Below are 16,891 nucleotides of genomic sequence, written 5' to 3'. Positions count from 1 at the left end.
TAGGTTTTAGAGAGGTGATTTTCAGACAAAAAGCAGATGCAAGTTTTTTTGGGATGAGAGGCTTTCTGTTTTCATCTGCTGTGGTACAGCAAACCTGACATTTATTTTTAGTAACCTGCTATAACAACAATTAAGAATTTTAAAGAATGTCGTTAAAATATCCAGACTTAAATAAACAAACATGAAAAGTAAGAGGAGAAAAACTTTGAGAACAAACTGTGATTTGAACAAAGTTTTGCTGTTAATCCGCCTACCAATTTCCAAAAACTGTCCAAAATTAAATCACACCTATTTGGTAAGAGAACTTCTCCGCACACCAAGTTCTCTTTCCTCCCACATTTAATTAGAGATGCAAAGAGAAATCAGCAGGTGACCAAAACAATCATCAGCTTTAGTGGCTTTGACTGGTGAATCTGTTGGATGAAAAATTATGATCAATCTGATTAGTGAACGCAGCAAACCTAAATGGCTACCGGGCTGCACAAGCAACACCCTGCTTTAGTGTAGAAGCAGCTACCGAGTGAAAAAGTTCAAGTTGACTGTTGTCACTATCAGTGAATTGTTTGAAATGAAGTTAGAAAGCGCAGATGCAACCAGTTGTTTGATAAACTCTTTTTCTGCTCCTYGTCTACTGRTCAATGATGAGAGAAATGRCATAATATTTTAAAACAATATTTTTTTTGTTTACAATACAGATGTTTTAGAAAAATCTAAATTGCCTAAAAATTACCATCAGCATGTCAAGTCAACCACAAAGCTGTGACAGAAGCATGAAATGTAGAGATGAACCAACATGTTTTCTTGTTCTGTTTGCTAACRCTCTATAGATTTTTTTCAAAGGGTGTTAATATTGTATCTATTACACTTCTGCTGCATTACAAAATAAGAGGAGCAAGTTTTTCCTTCATTCATGCACCAAAAAAAAATCGTTTTCATTGTACAAATAAATAAAGTGCATACAGATATGAAAGCACTACATCAAAATGCCAACAGAATACAACAGACAATGCTGCTTGTCAAATGACTAAATATTTGAATAGTACTGGCTCAGTTATTGAAACTGGCACAAAAGAWGATGATGAAAACGCACACTTTTACAGAGCTGCGTTACTGTGGGCCTGCAGAATGTCTTTGGAGTTTAATTGAACACACCTTCTGTAAATRATATTATGCATTGCATGTCTGAGAGGTTAGTGCCATAGAAAATCTAATCATCTTTGTATTTATCTCCCTAGGCAGYGTTGGGTTGATTAGCTCTATTTTTAAGCCATCAGTTACCTTGATGTTTTGTTTCATGTCAATATTATGAGTAGTGGGTCRGGTGTTTTGTACACCTATTAAATTTGTTTCTGTGATTTTATATSTAGGATATCTTGGAAAAGGAATTTTAAAAAATGTTTCCATAATYGAGTTTATATCCACACACATYGTATACTTTATCCTGAATAAGCAGGGGGAAGAGAAGGGATTAATTAATRTATATGCCAAGTTATGTTATTTAGTCATTTGTAAGTATAGTTTAATTTATGAAACTCATGGCAGTATAAATCYAATTGATTTGAAACTGAAGCAAATTAAAAAATGAAGCAGCCGTGACTCAAGAGCAGACTCACTTTACCCCACAGCCATGTCCCACATTGTCTGCTCATCCTGTCCTAATTTCCACCTCAAGTTCAAACCCCTTAGGGTTTTTGGTCACTTTGTGATTCAGTGAAGTTTCTGCTTTAAATTGCTAAATCTAAAACTTTTAATCTTTATATATATATATATATATTAATCATTTTTAAAATGTGGATTTAGAAAGGTAGGGATGATGTGTTTTGATGAACAGGTGCGCGCACACTTCCTTGGCAAACAGGATGCGACGTGTAAATCACTCATTTCACTTACATCAAAATTGTTGAGGGCGTAAGCGAGCTCTCCGGCCCCCCCGGGCTGGGCCAGGGCTGAGTCTTCTGTGGAAGTCGCCTGGGCAGCATTGGAGATTCCAGAAACGGCCTGCTGCAGCTGCTTGTAGATCAGGTCACGGTTGGCCTTGTAGGCTGCCACGTCAGGATGCTGCAGGCAGGCGCAGGATGCCGTGTACAGCATAGGGACATTCCTTTGCAGCACCCCCCGTGCTGCGGCCATTTGGTCCTTGTGATGRACGTCCTTTAGCTCCTAGGAGGGTGAAATGAAAAGGGATGAAACAGGGGTTAAAGCAAAAGCTGGAATGCTTACAGGGATGATGGACTTTCAGTTTAAAATGGGCCTGTCATGCCCTGATGGAGACACCAAGAGTTGTTTTAAATGACCCAGATTTATTTCTGCTCCCTCTGGTAATACAATAGTCATAATCAGGCCATTATAAAGTCCCTTTTCAATTTAGTGCATTGCTATTCAGATTTTAGTGAGATTCCACAGTCGTAGGGAAAGAAGGCACCTGATTAATACTGAGCAAAGGAAGAGCCTGAACATTAAAAATGAGGGTCTCGCCACCAGCATGAACTCTTTTAGGTTATCACCCCTCAACTACCAACCACAGCTAAGCTCGATTACTTCATGTAGCCTCCCCTTCCATTAMAAATTGTTCACATAAAATCTATTTTTTTTACAAAATGCGACTTTGATCCATATGCAGTTACTTTAGAAATACATGGATTGTACATTTGCAAAAGCATATATTTGGAATTGAAGAATATTTAGGATGAATAATTCATGTTCAACACAATGTATCATATTAATTCAAATGAGGTGAATTTAAATTGCACTAGTTTTCCTGGAACAGGTAATAAGAACAGGATTAAAACTGAATACGTCCCTCTTTTCACTTAATAAGGTACAACTTGTGTATGTTGTAATTAGCATTTAATAGGCGAGTTCCCAACCTTGTGTAGTTACAAGTCTGGTGTACCATCAAGGTACATGCCAAGCTAATAAAATGAAATCCAGGTTTTTCAGTTCATTCCAACTCTTGGCTACTTTACATTACCTGCTGTCTCTTGGCAGCCATCATGTTCAACTTGTCCACCTCTGGTTTCAAGGCCTTATACTGGATCCCCAGCTCCTGCTCTGTTCCTGCGTTCCGCACTTTCAGCAGATTGTCCTCCACCTGAGACAAAATTTTAAAAAACTGAAATTGCAAACAGCAACAGGGTGTACTGAAACTATGGAAGACATCTTAAACATAAATAATGTAAATCTGACTGTCAAAATACCACAATTGTTCAAAGGTGCATTTCAATGAGAATATTCMAATGGAAACTACGAGGTACTTTTTAGTTTTAACACAGGGATTACAATCTAAACCAGGAAAACACTCAAGTCCCCAAAATGTGTAAAAATTATTGCAATTCCAAGTAGTACTTTTCTGTGTTGAAGCATTAATTATGATGTATTATTAGAGCAATARAACACCAGTGGTGWATGAAGTATGAAAACCCATAGAAAAGTCAAGTTTGGATTGGCTTTTTAGGTTATGGCAACTTATTTTACACCAGGGGAGCAACACTCCAGATTTCTGCATCTTCATGGTTCTTGAGGGTTCAACCAAAAACACCAAGAGGAGCCAACAACATCAGCATCAACAATGTCACAATTCAAGACAAAATACTAAGTAGTGCAAAGTCATAAAAATTAAACCGCTTATTTATTTTTTGACTGTTTATCATTTTATCTCAGGAATACACTTTATTGAAGTGCATCAGAAATTGTTTTTTTTTGTTTGTTTTTCTTACATATACATGTTATTGCAGACAGGGCCTTGGCGTGAAATGGAGATAATGGCAGATTTCACAGCATTTACACAAACCAAACAAAGTTTTATCTGACTGCTGGCCCCAAGAAAAGCCAATTTTGTTTACAATATGAAGTTGCGCTTATGAATTGGCATAACCACAGGTAAGGTCAGCGCATATTTCTTCAGAAACCGATGTGATATTTATTTTTTTTTCACATTAGTTGAGTCACTGGTTAAGAAAAGCAGCAATTTCAATTGAAATTGCCACAGCAGAGCCTGGATTTTATTTACAGAGCCCTAAAATAAATGCTACAAGAATTTCATTTTACAGTTTCAGATAACTATTAGAAAAGGGGTGTGTGTATATATATATATATATATATATATATATATATATATACACACACACACATACATACATACACACACTCGGTTCATTTTGATCAGGATTTAGAAACACTGCAGTGGTGGTACATGTGGGCTGCAGACTTCTCAGGATGCCCATCCTCTGTATTCAGATGACGCTTTGGTCCTTTTCTGTGGCAGCATGCGCTACACCACCGTGTCGGACCCCGGCCAGCGACCATAATCCTCATTTTGCTCTCCTGGGGGGTCAGAACACTTCAACACCACCAGGAGGAGASCTGCTGCATGAGCCTCTAAACCAGGCTCACAATAAACACACAATACAAACCTGCAATACAGCTCGACAGCGGAAAAGATACCAAGCTGCAATCCAGACACTGGAGAGCGAGTGGCATTTGCCAAACTATCAACAGCAACTTCAAAAACTGACAAACTCTTTACTGGCTAAAACTGGTGAGTTTTAAACATTTTACTCGAGTCAAAAAAGAACCATATCTAAAATGATCTTACCAGTTTGAGTTGCACCAGAAGTTTGTAGACATCCGACATGTCTGCCAGAACCAACAGATGTGTGACAGCGGAAAGAAGGGCCCGGGCAGCACGGACCATATTGCCCCTCTTCACAGAAGAGCAGGGGTCTTCTGCAAATTCCCCAGAGGCCTGCCGCATCGCTTCACCTGAGTGAAACAAAAAGGAGCACAAAAATATCAGTTTCACACTTTTTTTTTGTGTAGAGTGAAGTGTTTATTTAAATTCCAGTAAAAACTCAAACGACTACCAGAATAGAATATAAAAAGGCATTCATTTTGCTACAAAAAAAGGCAGAGAGAAATTAGTGTAACRACTTGTATTGTCCTCAATATTGGTAGCAGTGATAACCTACGGATGATACATGTTTGAAATCAGTCACAGCCCATTCTCCGCAACATGTTTACTGCGTCAAAAGTCATTATTAGCAATACGGGAATGTGCAGGAGTAGCAGTGGTCTGACGCATCTTTCCTGCTCAGCTGGGGTCAGCATGTATCACACAGTGTTCCTACTTCCCGATGGACATGCTCACAGACACACACACAAAAAAAAATGGAGGTCAAAACCACAACAATGGCTCTCTGTCTGGTTTTTCCAGCATTGTTCATTGGCTCACATTGGATGGGACTGCACAGTTGACTTGGCACACAAATTGCCTCTGTAGCCTCAAATCATGAACAAGACAGTAAATCTGTCCTTTACTTCAGGGAAAGCGACAGGCAAACTTATTCTATGAAAAGGCCTTACAACAACACCGGCAGTTTCCACAGACAAAAGAGACAGGTATTTATCTTGTTTATTTCTTTCTGTAATGCTAAACAGACTCGGATGGACCGGAGRAAGCAGCAAAAATAAAACATGAATAATTTTCTTGCACGAGTRGTGTGCTGTAGACGGCAGACAAATACAAAGTTCTGTTACATTTCCTCTCTGCTTATCTTTTTTTATTGTCTTGATAAGTTATTCTTCTGGGTCAATGTGTGTACTGAATCAGAAGGAAAACTCTCAAGTTATAACAAGAAAATTAAAGCAATATTACATTTCTTCTTAAGGTTATAGTGAATATYACCGCATTCATTTTCTAGGACTTACATGTAAAATCTACATGATAATTTAGGCTGTTCTACTATTAACTTAATCAGCTTACTTAATTTAAATGAAAGTTAAATCTCATCTTTAAATTTAGATTTTTTGGCTCAGAAACAGTCTTTCTACCCTTTAACTTAAATATTGCAGTGTTATACACAAACTAAATACATAATTTCAACGTAGTTGAATTAAACCTAGACTGAACTTTTGATAGTCAAAAGTAAGTTGTCATTCGGCATATTAGAATAATGTCAAAAAGAAACTCAGCACTATTTTGTTTTTCTTCTTTTCGGCTTTGCAGAGCATGCAACCCAATCACGTGGAAAGAGGGGGAAAAAAACTAATRTGCAAGAGTGATTTATTTTCTAGTTTAGAAGTGTGTCCTGAGTCACACACGGGTCTTATTTTTAAAAATGCGACCTCTCTTTGAACCAACACATCGGGACTCCTGCAGCTCGTACATCATTTTCTGGGTGACACTCATCAGCATCATGAATGGCAGTCAGCCAGTAGACATAAAAACATGGATGACAGCTTCACTGGAAGCATTGAGTGGAATAACGGTGAGACTATAGAGCTTATGAGTGCTTTTTTTTTTTTTTTTTTTTTTTTTTTTAGGAAAGGAGGTGGGGGGTATGTGAGGAGAGGTGTAGCTACGGCAACAAACTTTTAAGTGGCGAATAAAAGTGACAGATAATAATGATGTCTATATTGTTGCTGATTACCAAGGAAGGACACTGGGTATTGTGAAACATGTAATGGCTTCAAAGGGGGAACAATCAAACCTTCAGACATTACATGACCAGCTGAGAGCAAAGCAGAAAGCAATGAGGTCAGTCCGATTCATGTTAAAGACAGGCAACTGGCTCTCAATTAATAGAAACTCAGTAAAAAAAAAAAAAACAACCTCTAAAACAATCTAGAAAAAAAACTGCTGTGCTACAGGAACCTTCACATAAGACTAGAGGTGTGCCGATCGATCAGCCACCAATCATAATCGGMCGATTTCCATGAAAAAGTGTATGATCGGTGATCGCCGATCACGGTCTCTTGTTGCCGATCACACAAACCAATCACATGCTTCTCATTTCTCAGCCTGCCTGTACAGCTGRTCTCCTCTTTCCTTCACACTGCACAAGCGCGCAGCAACAAATCCTAAGCAATGTGGAACTATAACGCACTGAGTGAATGGGGAAGTTTGCGTGTTGCAGCGGAAAATTGAAGCAGGTCAAAATGCATCAACACAACTAAACTAATATGGCATAAAAACAACGCCATACTTGACGGAGTTTGGCTRCATCGAGGCTCACTGCAGTAAAAAAGACATATGGAGGATCAGATAGCAGGTAAAGCAGCGCACAGCTACAAACTCTCACCCGGATTAGCATAACGGTCAGAAAGCTAAACAAATAACCCGCAAAATTATTTAAGTCTTCGAGCTGCGATGTAAGACGCTGGTTCTGYTCTCGCTGTTGAACCGCYGYTACGCGCTACAGGTAGTAATATTTCACAGACGGAGMGCCGCTTCTGCTCCACCTGGTAGTGACTCTCACACCAAACCTCTGCAGCTGCAGCATCTAACTTTAAAAAAATACGATTTTAGATATGTATTAAAACTTTTGCTGTCTAACATGAGACGTACTCTAAAAAAAAAAAATTAAAAATTCGATCTCCTCCCTGTTCTGCATAATTACTCCGCTCAGTCAGAAACAGCCACTCAGAACTAGCAGTAATCAGCTAGCCGCCATGCTATCAGGAAGTTTTCATTCAGTAACTCAGGATTGTTTATTGTAATGGAACCTGTATTTGCCTTTGAATGTTAAGTTTTATACTTGAATTTTTTGGCAATGTTGAGAGGTTTTATTTTGATTATTTAGCCTCTTCAGAGCCTTCATATGTTATCAGTCTGTTAAAGATAGTATTATTGATAGCAGTACAATTTGCACAATGCCTGTTTTGTTTTTTTCTTGGAAAAAGTTATTAAAAACAAGTGTTTGTTTAAATTAAGGTGAACTCATGGTTCCTTTTTCCACATAATGTAACCGATAGTGCTTTTGATAAAAAAAAATAAAAATTATGTGATCAGTATCTGTGATCGGCCGTGATCGGCCCTTATGGGTGATCAAAATCGGAATCAGCAGGAAAAAAACCTGATCAGCAAATCTCTACATAAGACTTCAGAATCTAATTTTCAAACTCATCAACAGTTCACATTTTTCTTCTTTATATTTAGAGAGAAAAGAAAATATTAAGTGATCTATAAGAAAATTWAATGTGTAAAAGTTTAAATTAGTTACCGTACTTCTGTTACTCTACAAGTTTTACAGGTTGCCAAGCCAGAAAGAAACCTGCAGGCCAAAACAGACTGAATACCAGTAAACCCATGATTAGTCTGAACCTGCAACATCTGTCAACCATTTATTTCATTTCATAATTCCCTTAACCAAAGCTGAAGAAGTTCCATCTCAGCCTGTCAATTGTAAAGCTCTGTTGCCAAGGCCAGAGAAGTTACTTTGAGACATTTTTCTAGAAAACCTCAGAAATTAGCTTTTAAAAGCTGGATAAAAAAAGTTCTTGGGCCCATATTGTAACGCAAGTATTTAAACATTTTGACACAATTATGGTCATTTAYATATAAGACGATATTTGAGGTAGAAACCTCAAGAGGAAAATAAATTAAAAATGATCAACTACACCATGCTCAGTCATTATAATTTTGTGTCATCCGTCTCAGCCTCTTTCAACATAAATAAACCACTTGCATGTTTCAGCATGTCCTAGAAAGTGGAAATCTTTTCAAATGTCTACTACCTTTGTGATTCCTCTAAATTCATTCTCAAGCACCTCCTTGTCCCTGGAAAAAAAAGCAAACTTTGAGAGCTTTTCCTCAAGTAGTAAATTTCACACCAAAGAGGATTGTTACCACAACCTGGCAACACTTGGGCACAGTTTGCTCACACGTCAAAAAAACAGTACATCAAGTTCAAAATTCACTGATTTATTTGAGCATGTGGATATTTGAGCATTTGGATTGGATGCAATTTAATTTTAATATTCTTAAGCCTTTCTAAAGCAAAAAGGTTGTCAGTATACACTATTACTGTCTTCCTAGCCAGGAGGTTGATGCTGTACAATTACTGGGTGTAAATGAGGATATTGTGAGTCCAAAACATCGTTCCCGTAACTTTTTTTAAACTAAAAAAAGTTTTTAAAAAAACCTAAAACATTAGTTTTATCAAATAGCATCAACAGAAGGTTCTAAACAAGCATGTTCCGTATAATTTTTTTTTTTTTTTTTTTTTTTAAAGTAATAATTAGCCTAAAAGCATCATCATATTATCCATTCTGAGCAGGGGACACAGATATGTGCTTGTAGCCCAACTAAGGTGGTGATATGTTCCCATAATCTCTATGGATCTCATTATTTCCATCTTATCCAGTTGACCCTGCTTTTTATTCCATTGTGTCGCCCGCCGCCATTGCTGTGCTGATTCCCGTTTACAGTAGATGCCTGCCGTACTAAAAAGCTCTGCCRGGGGCTTTAGCTCAAACAGCCTCTCCACCAGTCTGCAAACTTTCCAACTAAACAACTGCTGCAACATTTGTATGCAGTGCACATGGAATCAAAAGGGCCTTTCATTTCATCTCTGTGGATCATTGGGTTTTTCTAATATCCAGTCGGTGTTGCTTTAGCTTCTTCGCCGTCCCTCTGCACCAATATATAAGTGTTTTTATTACTGCTTCACACTGTATTTTCCAGGTGTAGTTTCCGCTGCTTCCGTCTTTTCTTTTCCCCGACAGCCGTTTCATCATGCTTTATGGATGTGGGATTTGTGTTCATAGATGTTCTGTTGCTACCGATAAAATGATCTCCAACTAAAACCTAAACTAAAAGTAACAGTCAAAGACACTTTAGACTCTTTAGAGCAGTCAAAAACAGTAAAAGTCATTCAACTAAACACTTTGTTGAGGTGGACAAATGCTACACTACAAAAAATTGCAACAGACGATTAAACAGAAGTAAACACAAAAATAAAAAAAATGACGTTTGAACTTAATTTTTGCAAAATTGATGACAAGTCTGAATCAGTTTTTAATGAAGGTGTTCAAACCAATACCAAGTGTACGCTTGAACGTCTGTGGCAGAGGGTGCAGCTAAAAAATACATCCAACAACATGTGAAAAGCTCGGCTGTATTATTATTAGCATTAATACAGTGTAGGACTAATTTCCTGACAACTGATTTTGGATTAACCGATTAATAATTGGATAGCAATATGAGCTTAATATGATTTTTGTTTCCTTTTACACAGAATTTGAACTGGGTGAAGCTAAAACCACCACTTGAGTTCCGAGTTGAAAATATTTACTGACAAAGAAAGTGTTTCATCTAGGTGCTAATATTAAGCCAAAATTATACACAGAATATAAACTTTGAGGGTGTTGTTCTTTCAGCGAATGTCATGTCTTAGAGTCTGCATGCTAGAATTAACGATTTATCAATTGCTAAATTAGTTATTTCAATATATGATTGTTTCAGCCCTTATTGCATCATCCTTGGGTTTTAAGCTGTATACAAAGAGTTCTATCAAACTAAAACATGTAGGAAGCAGATTTCAACTACCAGCTCATGCAGATCATCCACTTTACTCCGACACCTCAAACTCATAACAGTTTGTGTAAATGACCGCCAACACAGACCTCAAGCAGAGTCAGCCCCCTTAGGCTGTTATTCTCCCCCCCCACGGAGGAAAATCAATAAGGCCATTTTCGGAAGGAAGATAGTGATCTGTGCTCCTTTAATAAACTTCCATCTATCCAACGCTCATCTGCAGCCCACTCTGTGCATGATGAAATGATTAAAATGTAAGTCACACAATAAGCCTCTCAAGCAGAAGGACAGCAAAGAGACAGGTGGGAAGGGCAAGAGGGAGAGAGCAAGGACACATGTAGGGAGAAACAGCTGAGTGAAGACAGTCTTCCACGGTGAGAGATGTGTACATCGCATGCTTTACATAGATGTAACATGAACGATAAAATGAAAATAGTGTAAAATATCAAACTGCTCGAGGGAATACCACTCACGCCCCAACACCTATTTTGAAACATTTAATAGTCATCCAATCGCCCATTATCAATCATAATCCAGATTTAAACAGCTGCTGGGCTACAGCTGGGTAGGAAAGTGCTTCCTGAATCCAAGGTGGTGTTACCCTAGTCAATGGCCGTATTATCAGTCTAAACACGCTCCACTGAGCAGCGTGGCATAGCTGACAGCCAGGCCTAGGCACCAGCAAACAACAGGCAGTGAATTCCAGCCCAGTGACAGCTCACCCAAACTACACTAACATTCCTGGGCACCGAGTGCTGCACATGCTTTCAGCGACATGTCGTCCACYGCCCAACAACACAGAGCAGAACCTGAGCAGAGGAGATCTGGGAGGAAAAGACGGTGTGACACAGATGTCACGTCACATGGTAATAACAGCCCACCCTCAAGCCGAGGCTCCCCGGTTCAAAAGGCTCAGCTGTTCGGTCAGAACCRCAAATGAGTCTGGCTTGTGTGCTTCTAAGAWGACGGAAAGTAGCGTCACGAGAAGAATCTTCATTTCACTGGCTGCCGAGCTGATGGTCGACTGCTGTCTGGAGACGCGAAATTAAATTGGAAGTAGAAGCCGAGTGGGTGGACTCCTACCCACACAGGAGGATACAAACATTTAAATAAATCTACAGTCAGAGGCAGCTGGAAACCATGTTCCTTTATCATTTCATGCCYCGCACTACTCTGATCTCTGTGGCAACAGCTWAAAGGGAGGCATTTTAATTAAAAAGCAGAAAACAGCGGTGGACAGAACAGCGTCAGATCTCTTCCTCAATCCAACAAAGAAGAAACTTTTAAAGCAGATGGGTAGGCAAATCTTTACYGCAATCCACCTCCAGACAGCAAACGGCTCCAAGTGTGAGGATAAACAATTTTGACAGGACRATCGTCACCGTTTGTTAAAACTGACAGGTAAAAAAAWATATWATTTCTGATCTTTTATCTCATGCAAAATTAAAACACACACTTCTGCTCCCAACCACACTCTAGGTGTGAAATGGGTAAAATGGGGCTTAGTAATGTTTGAAAATATTGTCAGTGTTTGCAAAAATGTGTTAAGATACATACTGAAACATTTAGTAATCCCAAGATTTGATGGTAACACCAATCATTTTTTTAATAGTCAGTTGTGAGTCCTTAACTAAGCTCGACTCYAAATAACTGGTATTGTACCRCAAGCGATTGCATGTCTGCTGCACCCTCAGCGAGTTAGAAGAGCCACAATTTGCTCTACCAGTTTGATCAAATCTGTCCGTTTTCTGTGCATGACTTGCTAAACTACTATAGACCGCAGACATTATGTTGAACAACAGAATTTAGCTCTCCCTAAAAGGGTTTTTACTCTTTACAATAATTCAGTGACAGACAGACAGACTGTTGGCCGTTTTTTTTTTTTTTCTTGCCGTCATCCCAGAAACGTAGTTTTTGTGTACAAAACACCTTTTCAGTGAATGTTTCTTTTAAAAGGATAGTACAGGATGTTTGAAAATAAAAATAAAAATTAAAAAAAAGCTAAATCTAAATCCCTTTAGCCATTTTTCCCAGAGATAATAAATAAGGTAAATTACAGTTTTATTTTGTGCTTTCCATTTATTTTGAAAGCCAAAGTCTTCACTTTTTTTTATCAGCAACATTAATAGACAATATAAAGTACAATTATGTTATCAACCTAAAGATTACAAGACACAATGTGTGCTTAATGAAGCCTATATGGGTCAGTTGCAAACCAATGACAAAAATAAAAACCATAGCAAAATATTATTTTAAGGTCTTCTCTTAGGAAAGCGATATCCAAACAACTTATGATTTATTTATCGCTTATCCTTTCTAGGGAGGCACTTTATACCAAATACTGTGGCGTGCGTCTTTTAAATGTGTTTTTTTTGTAAATGTACCTTGCTTGCGGACATCCTCCACTGCAGCAGTGAGTTCATCCTTAAGGAATTGACTTTCCTTTGCAATCTTTTCTCCCTTTTCCAGGAAGTTCTGGGTAGCAGACTCGACTGACGCAGCCAGAACATGAGCCTTCTTAGAGCGCCCCTTCTTCTTGTTAGATGGGCCTTTGTTGCTCGAATTGACTAAAGTGGTGACCTTTGCAGAAACACAAACAAATGCATATCACATATTTATTTRACAGAATATATGATCCATTATCTTGCCTATGGTAATGCTGCATTTATTTAAAAGGAGGCAGAATCCAATCATTTCAATATTCTTTTTTTGTCATTTGAGGAAAATATTGACAAAGAAGCTAATATTGAATATTTATTTCAAGGATGTTTCATAAACTTAAAGAACATTTAATATGAGTTTCCATTACCTGGGTAACAAGGGGCTCCAGTAGCCTCTCCACTGCCAGAGTACGAATCTCCAGGCTCTTTGGGTCCCATTTGAAGTTGATGTTAGGTGTGTTGATGCTCGTCATATTGACTGGTTCTATAAGCGAAAAAGAAAAAAATTATTCAACACATTACAAAAAAAAGTTTTGGTGTAAAAACAAAGACAAAAAAAATTTATGAAAAAAGGGAAAAGAAAATGATTTAAGGGCAGGGTCAGAGAAATAGACAATGACAGCAGTACTTAGTTAAAAAAAATAATAATTTAAAATATATCAAACTCGTCTTCRCCAGACAAAAGAAAACTTATAAAACATTTTCTTTTTGATTTTCAGAAGGTAAATGCTGTCTCCAATTCTCTTTTTTTAACCCATGATGTTGACCAAGTCTGCTATAGAGCACAGTTTTGTTTTGTCCAACATCAACCYTGTATTGTAAAGCCACTGATGATGAAATGCTAGATTTCCTTTCCACAGTCAAGCTATATCAGCCTCCTGCTGCAACTTTAACAGAAGCATTTAATCTCAGTTTGAAATGCTGATTCCCCCCCTTTCCCACGTCGCCCAACACAGAGAGGTTGCATAAGTGATCTTCAACGGCTCGCAGCAAGAATGCAAACAGATATGGGAGGATTACATGAGAAAAGTGGCCACACATCAGATCAACACTGATCCTAGCAGAGCTACAGAGTAAAAGACAGTTTATGGGAATAATCAKCGATGCCATTCSATTATTATTCATGTTTAATGTGAAATGCAAGTGCATAAATACAAGTAAAAGCAGTGGCATGTTGATTAACTTTGTACTCAAAATTGCTAATGCTAAAGTCCAAATTAACATTGGYAAATKTATGTCTGTTAGCCAAAACAACAGGAAAAATAAATTTGTACCAGGTAATAATAATAATAAAAAATGCAGTCTATACATGACACTGGCTAAATGTCTCAGTGGAACTCAATTTATTTTTCTAGATTGATTTTTTTTYCCCCTCCAGAATATTTTTTAAGCAATGTACATAAGCTAAGTAAATACAAGCAACACTCTGGATTGATTATAAATGCAAACATAATTGGATCTTCCTGATCATTTAAACACCAGTCTGACTTGGGAACTTGGGAAAAAAAACCCTATTCTGTCTGTCACAGAATTTAGATGTGTGCTGAGCTGTTAAAAATAAAGATTTTTAAACACTGGCTTCCTATTGTGAACATCTTTTCATAATACTCTCAATGAGTTTATCTGAAAATGTCCAAAATACTAAAAAGGTCCTTTATAGAGTCAACACCCTTCCCTTAGAGGAGGGCAGTTAACGGATGCACACAATAACACTGTGGCCCAATTTCAATTTTTCTTTTCAGACACCCACTGCAACTCTATTGATTAACTATCAAACACGGGGCAAGCAAGGGTAATCAGCAACCCCCGAAGGCTAGGAGTGAAACTAAAAAGTTGGTCAACTGTAATGCGAGAACAAAGTCATCACCAGCTCATAGCCTAGATTGTCAACAAAAGATCCAATATTACAAAAAACGCAATGCAAGATTATTAGGGTAGGTGGATGGGGGAGCACTGATGATATATTTCTGCCATAGCTCCAGCAGGCGTTAGTGCGGCTTTAGAGTACGATTTAAAAACGTCGCCTGGTGATATTAAGAGACCCGACAGTGTTGAAGAACTGAGTCRGAAACAATATTTATGGATTCAGAGGGAAAAAAAAAAAAAAACCATGAGCTGTGAGCACAGTTGTAAGCAGCACATTGACCTACTTAAACTCTGCGACTGATGATTTCAAAACAAAACTGCAGGAAGGTAAGAAACGATCACCTGGTGCTATTCTAGTGCCGAGCTCACATTTTATTCTCAWAGTGTTGTTAAGGGTTTTTCTTTTATATATTTTACAGTTCTAGAAACAAAACCTGGAAGTTTTAAGCATGGTGCTCACAACATTTTTGATTGAATGCAGTTCGTAATAAGCCTGCCCTCCTTTTGCCCCTTTTGGTCAAAAGGGGGACATTCTTCAGACCCAACAGCGATCTGGCGCCTAGCATCGATTGTTTGTACTAGAGTCAGAGTGTGATCTTAGTGGAAATTCAAAGGAATGGCTCTATGCTTTTTGAAGAATCAGCTCAGTTCTTTTATAGAATCAAACAGAACAGGATGTAGCTCTAGGCCAGTGTTTCCCAATCCTGGTACTCRGGGACCACTGCCCTGCATATTTTAGATGCATTTCTGTTCCAGCACACCTGATTCAAGCAGCAGCTTTAGCTCCTGCATCCAATCAAGTGTTGCAGAAGCCTGTTAATCAGCCATTTATTCAGGCCAGGTGTGTGGCAGAAGGGCAGTGGTCCCYGAGAACCAGAATTGAGAAACACTAACCTAGGTCTTGTTTGCTGGACATCCTTTTGTGGGATAAAAAAAAAAAACTATGTTAATGCAATCTATAAGATTGTATTTCCTAGGCTCTGATATGAAATATTAACCCAAATTTGCACTTCAGCTGGTTATAAGTGCAACACTGTTGACCTTGATAAGTTTGAATAAACATCAGTTTTAGCTTATACATATTATACCACATGTTAAAAATTACTTCCAATTTTGTATTTCCATCACAACAGACAAAGAATAAAGGCACTGATGTAAGCCTGTATACCCCAAAACTAATGCACAGTCTCCCTCCCAAAAACTACAATTGTAATTTTTTTAACGTGGGCTATTTCCTCCTCGTGATTCCAAAACGCAGGAGGAGCTAAACTTCAAATGTGTTTACCCAATCCACTTGGGTGGGGCATTTAACCTCGTAAGGTAAACTCTTCCCAAGTGAAAAAAGTGAAACTAAAACAGGGTCCATACCAACAAACATGAGTTGGGAAATTCAGAAATGTTGATTGACAAAACAGTTTCCGAAATACACCGAACTTTTATTTTAGTCGACACGCATGAATGTGTGTCGACTAAACTCAGCTGCTAACGTAATAGGTGCTGTTCCTTTAAGCTACTCAGGTAACACCTGTTGCCCCAAGCAACTCAAAAGTATTACCATTTTATTTTTTTCCCCGTTTAAATATAGGTCCATTTAGAGTATGAAAATAACACAGTTGTTCAGGTTCACGTCAATGGGGAAGTAAAACAAACCTCAGGAAGTACTTCTTCATTTTTAGCCAGCTTAGCTTGACGTACATACGCTATTACCTGCTAACATCACCCAAGCATTCCATACCCCAGCTACTGCTAACGCTAGCTTAATAACAACAAATCCCGAGCTTAGCCTTTTTTCTTCAGCCTTGCTGCTAAGAAAAAAACTTTTTAAGTTAAAAGCTGATAGACAGAATCGAGTGTACTTAGATACAATTTAATAATTCACAGTGAGAGAAGCTGATATGCTGTTAATTCTAGGATAACAATCGCTTACATTTAACTGGAGTTTAAAAGTTCAAAATGGAGGAATGGGAAGTATGGAATTCTTCGCCTCAAAAGTTTTCCTCACCTTAAAGGCTTCCGTCAGTTGCGCTCGCCTGTCGACACAAGTTAAAGCCTCTTCCTCTCGACTGAATGTGACAAAATGTTAACAAACGTTTGAAAAAGTTTAGAAGCCGTTCAGCGCGTAGGGAGTTTCGGTCAAGACCGTTTCGATGAGATAGACTGTTGCCCAACAATGGAGGAGACGAATCGACGGGGGCCGAGTGGGAAGGCCGGGGCGGTGACCGAGTTCCTGAACTTCCTGGCAGAAAGGGAGGGCGACCACACGCCACAG

The 16,891-nt window shown here is 38.3% G+C and overlaps 1 protein-coding gene across 1 annotated transcript in view; it reads right to left on the bottom strand.

Moving 5' to 3' along the window:
- LOC103471147 (catenin alpha-1-like) overlaps positions 1 to 16,891 on the bottom strand; it is a 27,779-nt gene extending 10,888 nt beyond the window's left edge. The window contains exons 1-6 of the mRNA XM_017307118.1: positions 16,625 to 16,891; positions 13,125 to 13,240; positions 12,700 to 12,895; positions 4,595 to 4,761; positions 2,972 to 3,091; positions 1,891 to 2,160 (exon numbers count right to left, since the gene is read on the bottom strand). Coding sequence (XP_017162607.1) covers positions 1,891 to 2,160; positions 2,972 to 3,091; positions 4,595 to 4,761; positions 12,700 to 12,895; positions 13,125 to 13,229 — 858 coding nt within the window. The 5' untranslated portion in view covers positions 13,230 to 13,240; positions 16,625 to 16,891. The remainder of the gene's footprint in view (positions 1 to 1,890; positions 2,161 to 2,971; positions 3,092 to 4,594; positions 4,762 to 12,699; positions 12,896 to 13,124; positions 13,241 to 16,624) is intronic.

This window comes from Poecilia reticulata, linkage group LG10 (genome assembly GCF_000633615.1).
Source record: "Poecilia reticulata strain Guanapo linkage group LG10, Guppy_female_1.0+MT, whole genome shotgun sequence".
Classification (NCBI taxonomy): Eukaryota; Metazoa; Chordata; class Actinopteri; order Cyprinodontiformes; family Poeciliidae; genus Poecilia; species Poecilia reticulata.
Note: the sequence above shows the minus strand (reverse complement) of the source record. Positions and strands in the feature narration are given on the sequence as shown.